Source organism: Schistocerca cancellata, chromosome 3 (genome assembly GCF_023864275.1).
Source record: "Schistocerca cancellata isolate TAMUIC-IGC-003103 chromosome 3, iqSchCanc2.1, whole genome shotgun sequence".
In the NCBI taxonomy this organism is placed as follows: domain Eukaryota; kingdom Metazoa; phylum Arthropoda; class Insecta; order Orthoptera; family Acrididae; genus Schistocerca; species Schistocerca cancellata.
In genome coordinates this window covers 715955734-715970606 of record NC_064628.1, presented here as the reverse complement: position 1 = coordinate 715970606, position 14873 = coordinate 715955734, and the positions used below count along the sequence as shown (strand labels likewise).

The 14873-nt window shown below is 46.7% G+C and overlaps 1 protein-coding gene across 4 annotated transcripts in view; it reads right to left on the bottom strand.

Moving 5' to 3' along the window:
- The window catches only part of LOC126175723 (bromodomain-containing protein 8), a 272574-nt gene that overhangs the window by 195320 nt on the left and 62381 nt on the right, over positions 1–14873 (bottom strand). For all 4 annotated transcript variants that reach the window (XM_049922659.1, XM_049922657.1, XM_049922658.1 and 1 more), the window contains one exon: positions 3195–3292. In XM_049922659.1, coding sequence (XP_049778616.1) covers positions 3195–3292 — 98 coding nt within the window. The remainder of the gene's footprint in view (positions 1–3194; positions 3293–14873) is intronic.

The following is a 14873-nucleotide window of genomic DNA, read 5'->3' as shown; positions in this document are numbered from 1 at the left end:
AGCAGGTGTCATATGCCTTCTCCAAATCAAAAAACATGACCACAGTCTGGGATTTCTGCAGAAAACCATTCATGGCATGGGCGGACAAAGTAACGAGATGGTTACAACTGCAGAACACAGTGCTCTAAATCCACACTGTGCATTTATTATTAAATGGCGAGACTCGAGCACCACACCAGCCGGGTATGAATCATACGATCCATCACCTTGTAAAAGCAGCTGGTAAGAGAGATGGGACGGTAGCTAGAAGGAAGGTTTTTGCTCTTACCAGGTTTAGGTATGGGTATGATGCTGGTTTCACACTAGCATCCAGGAAATGTGCCCTCTGCCCAGTTGCAGCTGTACATGTTAAGCAGGAAGTGGTTGCCCACATGAGAAAGGTGCTGCAACATTTGAATGTGGATGGCGTCTGGCCCCTGGGACAGAGGATCCGGATGAACTGAGATCATGATCTAGCTCCCTCTAGCACTTACAATTCGGAGAAGAGAAGGGTACCACCTGAGCCTCTTCTGCTCATTTAAAATGGTGGAAGGCATGGTGATAGTGGGAAGAGCTCGAAACTTTCGCAAAATGAAGGCCCAAGGTGTTGGAGATAGCAATAGGGTCCAAGATGACATTCTCAGCAACTGTCAGGCTGGAAATTGGGGACTGGATCTTGGTTCCAGAGAGCTGTCTGAGGTTGGCACACACGAGAGGAAGGTGTGGAACTGTTAAAAGGACTTGGGAGTTAAATCCAGCTAGCTCTTTTGCTATCCCGAAGAACGCAACGACACTTTCCATGCATCTGTTTATAATGAATGCAGTTTGCCAGCACAGGGTGGTGGTTAAAAACGCGGAGAACACATCTTCGTGTGCGAATTGCATCGCTGCATGCCGCAGTCCACAAAGGGACTGGGACACGACATGGTAGAGAGAAAGTGCAGAGGGTGGAACGTTCTGCAGCAGTAAGGATAACGTTTGAGAGATATTCTACCTGGTCATCACAACTGGGGAAATCTAGTTCTCCAAACGTCGCAAAGGAGGAATACAGCTGCCAGTCAGTCTTAGGAAGCTGCCATTTAGGCGTGCACGTGGATGGGGTAGGAGTCAGCAAACGGATAGCACACGGGAAATAGTCGCTCGAGGTGTCAGAAAGAATGGACCACTCAAGACGAGGGGCAAGCTGGGCAGTGCACAAGGAGAGGTCCAAATGGGAATAGGTGTGCGAGGAGTTGGAAAGGAAAGTGGGTGCTCCAGTGTTAAGGCAGAAGAGGTTAAGTTGGTTAAGGTGGTCAGAGAAGAGGGCACCTCTCTGACAGGTCCTGGGAGTACCCCAAAGGGGATGATGTGCATTAAAGTCATCGAGTAACAAAAATGGGGGAGGTAGCTGCCTAATAAGTTGAAGGAAGTCTGTCCTGGTGACAGCGGACGACGGAGGGACATATATGATACAGGGGGAAAAACTCAGATGGGGAAGGAAAAGGCGAACTGCAACAGCTTGGAGATGGGTAGTCAGGGAGATGGGGTGACTATGAATGTCATCACGTATGAGCAGACTGACACCCCCATGAGAGGGAATGACGAACTCAGGGGTAAGGTCAAAAAGAATCAGTAAGAAATGTGAAAGCTCAAAGCGGTCGTGAGGGTGCAATTATGTTTACTGAAGGCGGAGTACTAGGGGACGCTGCAACGCTAAAAGCAGCCATAAATCCTCTTTGTGGGATTGAAGGCCACGAACGTTCCATTGGAGGCAGGGGGAAGGTCAAAAAGAATCCGTAAGAAATGTAAAAGCTCAAAGCGGTCGTGAGAGTGCAATTTCGTTTACTGAAGGCAGAGTACTAGGGGATGCTGCAACACTAAAAGAAGCCGTACCTCTTTGTGGGATCGAAGACCGCCAACGTTCCACTGGAGGAGAGTCATGATGAGGAAGAGACATAGGGGTGTCACCTCAGCAGCTGCCGAGTGACGGCTGGGGAAGAGGTGCTACTACAGGGCACAGAAGCAGGAGGATCCTGCTCCATAGGGTCCTCGGGAGCATCAGCTTGCTTGTGCGGTCAGTCTGTGGAGTCCAACGCCGAAAAACGGTTGTTGGTGAGCGCCGGCAACACAGAGGCTGGCCGGGCTGAAGTACCACTTGTCGATACCATCGAAGAGGATCTTTGAGGTGGCGAAGGAGAAGACCATTTGCCTTTGGTGGACTTCTTTGAGCCTTTCCGTTTAGATGAAGACTTGGGTGTTGTTTGGCTGGAGGGACGGAGGAAGTCTTCACGGAAGTACTCCTTCTGTCCTTTCTGGCCTACCGGTTGTGTAGCTGGTGACTTTGCCCCTTGAGGTGAGAGTTTTACAGCTTGTTGCACAGTTGGATGGAGGGATGGTGATGCTAATTTGACACTGGGCAATTTCACAACCTCAGAGCAGAAGAAGAAGAAGAAGAAGAAGAAGAAGAAGAAGATTACACCAAAAGAAAAAAATCTCAGAGCCCCAACCAAAACAGCAAAAGCACCAACAAGGAACTGTTAAAAAAATTGTAAATGAGCTGCACAGCAATATTTTGTGTCAGCGACATCAAACAGTCGATTCACGATAACAATTCTGTGATTTAAATGTAAGAAACTGACATCAAAATTTAAGTGGATGAATTTTTGTATTCATTGTCCTCAAGAAAACACAGAAAATAAAATTCATACTGATTGGAAACTTTAAATCATACAAAACATTAGCATTTAGAAGCACATACAACTTTAAGCTGGCACAAGAAAGGTACAGGAATCCGTTGCCAGGCACTGTGCCTCAGCAGTTCTAGGCACTTCTATCTGGAACCGCACTGCTGCTACAGTCGCAGGTTTGAATCCTGCTTTGGGCATGGATGTGTATGATGTTCTTAGGTTAGTTAGGTTTAAGTAGTTCTCGGTCTAGAGAACTGATGATGTCAGGTGTTAAGTCCCATAGTTCTTAAGAGCCATTTGAACCATTTGAGGAATCTGTTACAAACATGAAGGAAAAGAACAGCACAGTATCTGCTAGTTAATCCCCAAAGTACTCTCTTGCAATTTCATACTTTGCAAAATTAATGTTTACAACCTATGGTTCACATATTTTAATCTACATCTACAAAGCAGTTCACATAAAGTAGACAAAAAGGGGAAGCAGCACTACCTGCAATACAACTGATTACATCACTTGATGTTGCAACAAATATTTGAGCAATAACATACCTGGTTTCCAGTTCCTTTCCATATCCAACTTCTTTTCCTCCCGGTCTCGAAGCCACTGTTCATGGGCTTCGGCAATCTTCTCCTTTTGTTTCTTTTCACTGTAAACACAATGTTTACATCAAGCTCCAATACTCATAATAATAAAATAAATACAACTTTATCTTTAAATCCAAAATGTCATTGTAACAACTGCTTACAGTAGAAACCACTGTTAAGCTTTATTTGACAACCCATTACATTAGTAATAGTGTTCCAAGCTCCCACACACAGTATCAAAACTACACATACGGTAGCAAATATTAAAAGTAAAAAATTTTCAACAGAAATTTATATTTCAGGCAATGCATATGAGGGAGATGTTTGTTTAAATTGTGTAACATAATAAATTTACAAAGAAGAGTGTGTCGGTTTTTGAGTAGATGGGTGGGTGAGTGTGTGTGTGTGTGTGTTTTCTGACCAACAGGTTTGGGATCCTGTACCAGCTGTATGATTTTGACACAAAGTTTGAATGGCCCTGTAAGTTAGGTACATCAGGTTTTCATTGTCATGCAACTGTACAGTTCAAATGGAAGTTTCTTTGGAACATTCTTTTGTTTTGTTTGTTAATATTTCATTTTCAATATTTCTAATGATTATCAACTTGTGAAATCCAGCGCCATTTCTTTGCTGTTATTTGGGACTCAAGATGCTATTAACTGGATGAGTTACGATGCAGTTTGCCTCCTGCTATTATCTACAAATGTGTAGAACTTTCTCACCTGTCATTTTGCCTCATTAGTGACAATTAGTTAACAATGTAGTTACATGTGATATTGTGAATTTTGATATTACAACAAAGATTCATTTGAAGACAACATTTACTTCACACGTTCATAACTATCACCAGTTGTACAATGGCACAGGAGGCGAAATTATCATAATTGTGGCAAAAGATGAAATAATCAGTGAAACTGAAACTATTAGAAGAAAAAAGTTTGAATGTACAGTGTCGATGTGGAATCCACAATAGCAGTATTCTCAATTTTGCTGTGTTGTGGTACGTTCAATTGCATTATTCTAGAATGTTGATGAAAGTGAACTTTGAAAAATGGCTGTGCTGGTGTAAGCTATTGCCAGCGTGCTGGTCAACAAAGAGGCTGCAAGAAGATCGATAATAGGCGCTGAATCGAGCATGCTTATCAGGCGAGAGGCCAAAGACATACTCGCAAGCAACGCACTGCTAACACGCTCGCAACTGCCAGTATTTAGATCGCTGCACAGACCAGAGGGCCCAGTCAGTCACAGTCTCTAGCTTAGAGTCAGTCAGTACATAGTGACCAGGGTAGTGTACATAGCAGGACTTTTACTTCACCAGTAGTGAGGCTAACATGGACTATTATGGAAGAGCTTGTACCACAACAACTTGCTTAAAGCTAAGCAGCTTCTTGTTCCTGTTAATAAAGAATCCTGTTAATAAATGTATGCAGTTATGTTGTGGCCCGAGCTCCTAGTTGGTGCACATCGAAAGCGCAGAAAGATATGTATATAGCTTCTTTTCTGTGTTTACTTAGTAGATTCTTACTTACATTGTGTGCGAGTTTCGTACAGGAGGTGTAATTTCGAGTTTTAGTTACTGTAATCGTAAATTCAGGCAGATTGTGGGGCAGTCATTAGGCATTTGTTTTGTTTTGGTACATCAGTGGCACTTGTCTGTCTAGTAGGCACTCAGAGACCAGTGTGGCCTGAGCTCCCAGTTGGCGCACATCGACAGAGCAGAAAGATACGTATATAGCTTCTTTTCTGTGTTTACTTCGTAGATTCTTACTTAAATTGCGTGAGAGTTTCGTATAGGAGGTGTAATTTCGAGTTTTAGTTACTGTAATCGTAAATTCAGGCAGATTGTAGCACAGTCGTTAGGCATTTGTACAGGTTAGTTCATACATTCTTGTGTGTTTCCCTTGCGTTATCTAGGCACAGACTCGTGTTTCAGTAACTGTTGTTCAACATCGATTAGAATGGACAGGGACTGTCATTGCTGTGTTCGGATGAGGGCTGAGATGGCATCCCTTCGCTCACAGCTGCAGGCGGCGCTGACTTCCGTCGCGCAGCTTGAGGCTGTTGCCAATGGGCACCACTGTGGGGAGCCGGACTTTGCTATCACGGGGATGTCAACCTCGTCCCGTCTGTCCGCAGATTGGTCTGCCGCTGTGGTTGCCCCGGTTGCTGCCCACAGTGGGGCTGAGCCCTTGCCTGTGGTTGATTGGGACGTCGTTCCAAGGTATGGCAGGCAGTGAAGGATGATTCCCAGCATTCGAGGTCCAGGCAATTGCAGAGGGTGGGCTTATTGGTAGTTGGGAGCTCCAATGTTAGGCGCGTAATGGGGCCCCTTAGGGATATGGTGGCTAAAGAGGGGAAGAAATCCAGTGTGCACTCCATGTGCATTACGGGTGGAGTCTTTCCTGACGTGGAAAGGGGCCTTCCGGATGCCATGAAGAGCACAGGGTGCAGCCAGCTGCAGGTGGTGGCACATGTCGGCACTAATGACGTGTGTCGCTTTGGATCTGAGGAAATTCTCTCTGGATTCCAGCGGCTACCTGATTTGGCGAAGGCTGCCGGTCTTGCTTACGAGATGCAGGCAGAGCTCACCATCTGCAGCATCGTTGACAGAACAGATTACGGACCTTTGATGCAGAGCCAGGTGGAGGGTCTGAATCAGAGGCTCAGACAGTTTTGCAACCGTGTTGGCTGCAGATTCCTTGACTTGCGCCATAGGTTGGTGGGGTTTCGGGTTCCGCTGAATAGGTCAGGAGTTCACTACACTCAGCTGGTGGCTACATGGGTAGTGGAGGCTGTGTGGCGTGGACTGGGCGGTTTTTTTAGGTTAGAAGGCCTCTGGGAAAGTATGGGGTGGGTTGCAATCTCAAAGGGTGCTTGGCAAATACAGGAAGTGCTTGGATCAAGGAACAGTCGGAATTGTAGTTGTAAATTGTTGTAGTTGTACAGGGAAAGTCCCTGAGCTTCAAGCACCAATAGAAAGCACAGAAGCTGAAATCGTTCTAGGTACAGAAAGCTGGCTAAAGCCTGAAATAAGTTCTGCAGAAATTTTTACAAAGTCTCAGACGGTGTTCAGGAAAGATAGATTAGGCGGAATCGGTGGTGGAGTGTTTGTGTCTGTCAGTAGTGGTTTATCTTGTAGTGAAGTCGAATTAGATACTCAGTGCGAATTGGTAAGGGTGGAGGTTATACTTAACAGCCAAACGAAGTTAATAATTGGCTCCTTCTACCGATCCCCAGACTCAGATGATATAGTTGCTGAACAGTTCAGAGAAAATTTGAGTCTCATAACAAATAAATACCCCACTCATATGGTTATAGTTGGTGGGGACTTCAACCTTCCCTCGATATGTTGGCAAAAATACTTGTTCAAAACTGGTGGTAGGCAGAAAACATCTTCCGAGATTGTCCTAAATGCTCTCTCTGAAAATTATTTCGAGCAGTTAGTCGACGAACTCATGTTAATTTTAAATGGTTGTGAAAACACACTTGACTTCTTAGCCACAAACAATCCAGAGCAGCATGACTGGTACAGGGATTAGTGATCACAAGGTCGTTGTAGCTAGGCTCAATACCGTTTCTTCCAAATCCACCAGAAACAAATGCAAAATAATTTTATTGAAAAAAGGGGATAAAGTGTCACTAGAAGCCTTCCTAAGAGACAATCTCCATTCCTTCTGAACTGACTATGCAAATGTAGACGAGATGTGGCTCAAATTCAAAGCTATAGTACCATCAGCAATTGAGAGATTCGTACCTCATAAATTGGTAAGAGATGGAACTGATCCCCCATGGTACACAAAACAGGTCCGAACGCTGTTGCAGAGGCAACGGAAAAAGCATGCGAAGTTCGGAAGAACGTGAAATCCCAAAGATTGGCTAAGATTTACAGACGCGCGAAATTTGGCACGGACTTCAATGTGAGATGCCTTTAATAGGTTCCACAACGAAACATTGTCTCGAAATTTGGTAGAAAATCTGAAGAAATTCTGGTCGTATGTAAAGTACGCAAGAGGCAAGACGCAGTCAATACCTTCGCTGCACAGTGCCGATGGTACTGTTACCGACAACTGTGCCGCTAAAGCGCAGTTATTGAACACAGTTTTCCAAAATTCCTTCACCAGGGAAGACGAATGGAATATTCCAGAATTTGAAACACGAACAGCTGCTAGCACGAGTTTCTTAGAAGTAGATACCTTAGGGGTTGCGAAGCAACTCAAATCGCTTGATACAGATTGTCTTCAGGTCCAGATTGTATACCGATTAGGTTCCTTTCAGATTACACTGATACAATAGCTCCCTACTTAGCAATCATATACAACCGCTCGCTCACCGATAGATCTGTACCTACAGATTGGAAAATAGCGCACGTCTCACCAGTGTTTAAGAAGGGTAGCAGGAGTAAGCCATCAAACTACAGACCTATATCACTGACGACAGTTTGCAGTAGGGTTTTGGAGCACATACTGTATTCAAATATTATGAATCACCTCGAAGTGAACGATATATTGATACGTAATCCGCATGGTTTCAGAAAACATCGTTCTTGTGCAACGCAGCTAGCTCTTTATTTGCACGAAGTAATGTGCCGCTATCGACAGGGGATCTCAAGTTGATTCCGTATTTCTAGATTTCCGGAAAGCTTTTGACACCGTTCCTCACAAGCAACTTCTAATCAAGCTGCGGGCCTATGGGGTATCGTCTCAGTTCGTAGTAACAGATGGCAAATCATCGAGTAAAACTGAAGTGATATCAGGTGTTCCCCAGGGAAGCGTCCTGGAGACATAGGGATCTATATAAATGACCTGGGTGACAATCTGAGCAGTTCTCTTAGATTGTTCGCAGATGATGCTGTAATTTACCGTTTAGTAAGGTCATCCGAAGACCAGTAATAGTTGCAAAGCGATTTAGAAAAGATTGCTGTATGATGTGGCAGGTGGCAGTTGACACTAAATAACGAAAAGTGTGAGGTGATCCACATGAGTTCCAAAAGAAATCCGTTGGAATTCGATTACTCGATAAATAGTACAATTCTCAAGGCTGTCAATTCAACTAAGTACCTGGGTGTAAAAATTACGAACAACTTCAGTTGGAAAGACCACATAGATAATATTGTGGGGAAGGCGAGCCAAAGGTTGCATTTCATTGGCAGGACACTTAGAAGATGCAACAAGTCCACTAAAGAGACAGCTTACACTTCACTCATTCGTCCTCTGTTAGAATATTGCTGCGCAGTGTGGGATCCTTACCAGGTGGGATTGACAGAGGACATCGAAAGGGTGCAAAAAAAAGGGCAGCTCGTTTTGTATTATCACGTAATAAGGGAGAGAGTGCGGCAGATATGATACGCGAGTTGGGATGGAAGTCATTAAAGCAAAGACTTTTTTGTCGCGGCGAGATCTATTTACGAAATTTCAGTCACCCCCCTACGGGGGGAGGAAAGAGGGGATGGGGGGAGGAGAGGAGAGGTGATGGGGGGAGGAGAGAGGGAGGGGGCGGTGGGAGGTGGAAGGGGGAGGGGGCGGTGGGAGGGGGAGGGCACGGTGGGAGGGGCCGGGGGGAGGAGTACAGAGGGAGGGGCCGGGTGGAGGGGGTGGAGGAGTACAGAGGGAGGGGCCGGGTGGAGGGGGTGGAGGAGTACAGAGGGAGGGGCCGGGTGGAGGGGGTGGAGGAGTACAGAGGGAGGGGCCGGGTGGAGGGGGTGGAGGAGTACAGAGGGAGGGGCCGGGTGGAGGGGGTGGAGGAGTACAGAGGGAGGGGCCGGGTGGAGGGGGTGGAGGAGTACAGAGGGAGGGGCCGGGTGGAGGGGGTGGAGGAGTACAGAGGGAGGGGCCGGGTGGAGGGGGTGGAGGAGTACAGAGGGAGGGGCCGGGTGGAGGGGGTGGAGGAGTACAGAGGGAGGGGCCGGGTGGAGGGGGTGGAGGAGTACAGAGGGAGGGGCCGGGTGGAGGGGGTGGAGGAGTACAGAGGGAGGGGCCGGGTGGAGGAGGAGGGAGGGAGGGAGGGGCCGGGGGGAGGAGGAGGGAGGGAGGGAGGGGCCGGGGAGGAGGAGGGAGGGAGGGAGGGGCCGGGGGGAGGAGGAGGGAGGGAGGGGCCGGGGGGAGGAGGAGGGAGGGAGGGGCCGGGGGGAGGAGGAGGAGGAGGAGGGTGGGGACGGGGGAGGAGGAGGAGGAGGAGGAGGAGGAGGAGGAGGAGGGTGGGGACGGGGGGAGGAGGAGGAGGAGGAGGAGGAGGAGGAGGAGGGTGGGGACGGGGGGAGGAGGAGGAGGAGGAGGAGGAGGAGGAGGAGGAGGAGGAGGAGGGTGGGGAGGGTGGGGACGGGGGGAGGAGGAGGAGGAGGAGGGTGGGGACGGGGGGAGGAGGAGGAGGAGGAGGAGGAGGAGGGTGGGGACGGGGGGAGGAGGAGGAGGGTGGGGACGGGGGGGAGGAGGAGGAGGAGGAGGGTGGGGACGGGGGGAGGAGGAGGAGGAGGAGGGTGGGGACGGGGGGAGGGGGAGGAGGGTGGGGACGGGGGGAGGAGGAGGAGGAGGAGGAGGAGGGTGGGAGGAGGAGGAGGAGGAGGGTGGGGACGGGGAGGAGGAGGAGGAGGGTGGGGACAGCGGGAGGAGGAGGAGGAGGGTGGGGACAGCGGGAGGAGGAGGAGGAGGGTGGGGACAGGGGGAGGAGGAGGAGGAGGGTGGGGATAGGGGGAGGAGGAGGAGGAGGGTGGGGACGGGGGGAGGAGGAGGAGGAGGGTGGGGACGGGGGGAGGAGGAGGAGGAGGGTGGGGACGGGGGGAGGAGGAGGAGGAGGGTGGGGACGGGGGGAGGAGGAGGAGGAGGGTGGGGACGGGGGGAGGAGGAGGAGGAGGGTGGGGACGGGGGGAGGAGGAGGAGGAGGGTGGGGACGGGGGGAGGAGGAGGAGGAGGAGGGTGGGGACAGGGGGAGGAGGAGGAGGAGGGTGGGGACAGGGGGAGGAGGAGGAGGAGGGTGGGGACAGGGGGGAGGAGGAGGAGGAGGGTGGGGACAGGGGGAGGAGGAGGAGGAGGGTGGGGACAGGGGGGAGGAGGAGGAGGGTGGGGACAGGGGGGAGGAGGAGGAGGAGGGTGGGGACAGGGGGGGAGGAGGAGGAGGAGGGGGGGACAGGGGAGGAGGAGGAGGAGGAGGGTGGGGACAGGGGGAGGAGGAGGAGGAGGGTGGGGACAGGGGGAGGAGGAGGAGGAGGGTGGGGACAGGGGGAGGAGGAGGAGGAGGGTGGGGACAGAGGGAGGAGGAGGAGGAGGGTGGGGACAGGGGGAGGAGGAGGAGGAGGGAGGGGACAGGGGGGGGGAGGAGTTGAAGAGATCGTGAAGTTTCAGCACAATACTGTGGCTTTACAAGAAGTGAGATATCAAGGGCAAGGACAGATACAGATGCCTCTGTATTCTCTGCTGTACAGTGGACCAGACAGATGAACAGGGAAATCTGGAATAGGATTTATAACAACAAAAGATATTAGGGAAAGGTTTTTGTTGGTTGGTTGTTTGGGGAAGGAGACCAGACAGCGTGGTCATCGGTCTCATCGGATTAGGGAAGGATGGGGAAGGAAGTCGGCCGTGCCCTCTCAGAGGAACCATCCCGGCATTTGCCTGGAGTGATTTAGGGAAATCACGGAAAACCTACATCAGGATGGCCGGACGCGGGATTGAACAGTCGTCCTCCCGAATGCGAGTCCAGTGTGTAACCGCTGCGCCACCTCGCTCGGTCGAAAGGTTTTTGGAATTGGAACCTACAAATGAAAGACTGAGAATAAAAGTGGAAATTCAGGAATGTAACAAAAACAACAACATATGCACCAACACGGGAAGCGGAAGAAAGAACAAAAGAACAGTTTTATGAAGACCTTACACGAAGAAAGTGTGGCGTAATTAACGAAATAGACCATGTGTTAGTAAAAGCACGATATGCGACATCAGTCACAGATATGTGGAGCAGCAGGGGTCCAAACTGTGATTCACTCTTACACTGTAAAAGCCATACTGAGAAAGAAGTTAGCAGTAATACATAAAATCAGAATGGGAACAAAAAGCAAAATGAAATACAGCAAAACTGAATGATCCTGAAATTATAAGGGGACACACAAAAAAAAAATAAATAAATAAATAAATAAATAAAATAAAAATAAATAAACAACAAAGACTCCTGATAGAGAGTAAGGAAACACTGGGAAATAAAGACAGATGGAATAGGATCCACGAAGTGGTGAAAGAGGCAGCAGAAGAGAAAACTGGGATAAGAAGAAAGGAAAGAAACGAATGCAGCAAGACGGAGGATACTACAGAGAGAGACAAGAAGAAATGTGGAGGTGTATCAGGAATAAAGGTCCGATGCTAATAGGAGATGTAATAAAAGGAAAAAGGAATGGCTGAATGCAAAATTTCAAGAGGTGGAAGAACTAAAGGAGCAGAATGAAAGAAGAAAATTCTATCATGCGATAGGAATGATGAGAAAAAAAAATTTCAATCAATGCAAAATGCATGTAAAAATATAAATGGTAAGCTAATCTGAAATGAGCAGAAAATATTGCAGAGATGGGCAGAATACTTTGAAGTTATGCTCAAAACCAACTCAGACAAGGTAATGAAAGGCAAGAAGCTGAAAGACCAACATTGGAATAGGTGGAGTCAGTGAGACAAACTAAAAAATTACAATGCACCTGTCGAAGACAGGGTAGTATCAGAACTTACAAAATTTAGTCATCCTCTACTATGTGAAATTCACGGATTAAAAAATAATAATTGGGAAAATGAAAGCATGCCAGAGGGTTGGAAAACCGGAATAATACACCCTGTACATAAGAAAGGATAAAAGTTAGCTCGTGAAAACTATAGAGGCATAACTTTATTCAATACAGCCTACAAGATATTTTCAGTGGTACTGAATAAAGGCTAAAGAAGAGCACTAAAAATACCTTTGAAGAATACCAACATGGTTTCTGGCCAAGTAGAGACAATTCTGACCAGTTGTTTGTTATTAGACAAATAATAGAGAAATTTTATGAATATGACTTAGATCTCCACTTCCTGTTTGTTGGTTTTAAACAGCTTTTCAGTGTGTTAGCAGGCCAGCATTGTATAATGCACTAAAAGAAATGGACATATGTAGCAAGTTAAGAAGGTTAGTTCAATCAACAATGAAGGATATAAAGGCAAAAGTAAAAGCAAACAACAAATGACGAAGAGCTTCGACTTTACAGATAGAGCGAAACAGGATGATGGTCTCTCTGCAGTCCTGTATAGCTTAGCACTGCATAGCCTGAAACAAAAAATAGACAAGAGAGGAACAATAATGATGAAATACAGATATATGCATATGCAGAGGAACTGCAACTGTGGCAAGACACATAAACACTATTAAAGAATTGTCTGAAATAATGGAAGCAGGAAGAGCAAAAATTGGACTTACGGTAACTGAAAACAAGATGTTCCTGTCGAATTCCAAGGCAAGAAGAACACCACAAGACCTTCAGGCCTGTAATAAATCTTTCAAAGTTGTCAGCTGCTTCCATTATTTAGGTGTCCTCTTAGCCAGCAATAACAGTATGAGGCACGTATTAAAGAAAGTATACAAGCAGGAAACAAAGCCTATTATGCAAACTTACAAGTATTCAAGAATTTTCTAATTACAAGATCAATTATGTTAAGAGTGTACTATTCCCTTGTACATCCAGTGGTCACCTACTCGTATGTGTCAGAAATGTAGATGATGATGATGATGATGACTGAACCTAAGAGCATCTGAAAGGTTAATCCTGCAAAAAAATTATGGGTGCATATGAGAGGCAGTGGGCACACCATGACATACAACAATTTATACAAGTGAAAGATATAACGTACTTTGTTAAATCTCAAAGGATACATAGGTTAGGACATTCAGAGAGGATAACAAATGAAAGGATGTCCAAAGGAATAATGAAAGATTGTATTCCATCAGAAGGAAGAACCAAAGAAGAGCTAGATGGCTGGACAATATGTTGGCCAACCTTGCCAAGATGGAGGTTCGAAGATAGAAGAGAAAAGCAGAGAACAGGTGTGTCTGGAGGAAGATTGTTGAGGAGGCCAAAACCTATGAAGGGCTGTAGTCTGAAGAAGAAGAAGAAGAAGAAGAAGACGACACAAGCTCAGTGAAGTTATTTTGCCTACTCACTTAAGAGAACTGGAAATGAGGTACAGTCTGCCTGCAAACTGAAAAGCGAACAGCATTCGTGGTGGAAGAAGTTCCCTTTCCCCAGAAGAATGCTTTGATTGCCATACTGGGTAACTAAGTATTAATGTCCACTATAGCAAGTAGAACAGTGTGCAGAGATTTACATAGAATGTGTCCATGTGTGTTGCTTGGGTTGGTAGTATTAGTAACTCATCTGTGCATTTCACACAGTGTTAATGTTCTTTGTAGAAAATAAACACACCCCCACCACCAACCCCATCCCACCCTTTCCAACCCCTCCTGGTGTATCTGCAGACAGCATCATCACCAGTGATTCATATGACGAACTGTAAAAGGGTCACACAACTTTGTGAAACACCCTATAGTTGCTTCCTGTGATGTAGTGAGGTGGAGAGTGTGTGGAATTGCTTTCTCATTCTTTGGTTTGCACACACATGAAAGAGAGAAGTGCATGACCACAATACAGCAATCTACTTGCCTCACACTTCTACTCTCCACCCTGTTACACCACCCAGAGCACAATTCATCCCTTAAAACTTCCCTACTGCACTTACATGTGGTAGACACATTGTTTCATAACCCACTTAATTTAAAAGGAACATTAATTTGGTACCATTAAAACACTATTTTTATTATTCTGTGATCTTTGCATCCTCTGCAACACTATTATAGTCCACCCAAAATTACTCTAGTGTAAATGGATGGATTTAAAAAAAAATTTACTCACCAAGCAGCTGCAGGGGAACACACACACACAAAAGGACTTAACTTTTACAAGCTTTCACAGCCAGTGGCTACTCCTTCTGGTGGAAGAGATGAAGGGGAAGGAAGAGGGGTGAAGGAAGAGGACTGGAGAGTTTAAGGGAAAGGGGAACAGCTAAGGAAAGTCATCCAGAACCCCTGGCCAGGGGAGACTTACCAGACAGAATGAGGGGGAAAGACTGATCGTTGGAGACTGCACTGGTTGAGATTTGAAAAACCTGAGAGATTAAAGGTGGAAGACAGGGTAATATGCAAGACAGAGATTACTACTAAAACATCGTCCACAATTTAGTAATAGTGAAAAACTAAGTGCATTGGATGTAACAAGAGGTGGATGGGTGGGGGCAACAAAAAATAGACAGGTCAGAAAATGAAAGATGTAGAAAACTACAATGGAGTGAAGAGAGGAGAACTTATAGTAAATAAATACTGAGATGGAAGGAATTAACCTAAATTAAGACCAGGTGGGTGGTGAGAACCAAGGACATGTTGTCATACTAGTTCCCACCTACAGAGTTCTGAGAAACTGGTGTCTTGCTGAAGAATCCAGATGGCACATTTGATGAAACAGGCACCAAGGTCGTAACTTATGTTGTATAGCATACTTCACAACAGGATTGTGTGTTACCTTTGTACACTCTCTGCCTATGCCGATTCATTCTGACTGATAACTGGGTGGTAGTCAAGCTGATGTAAAAG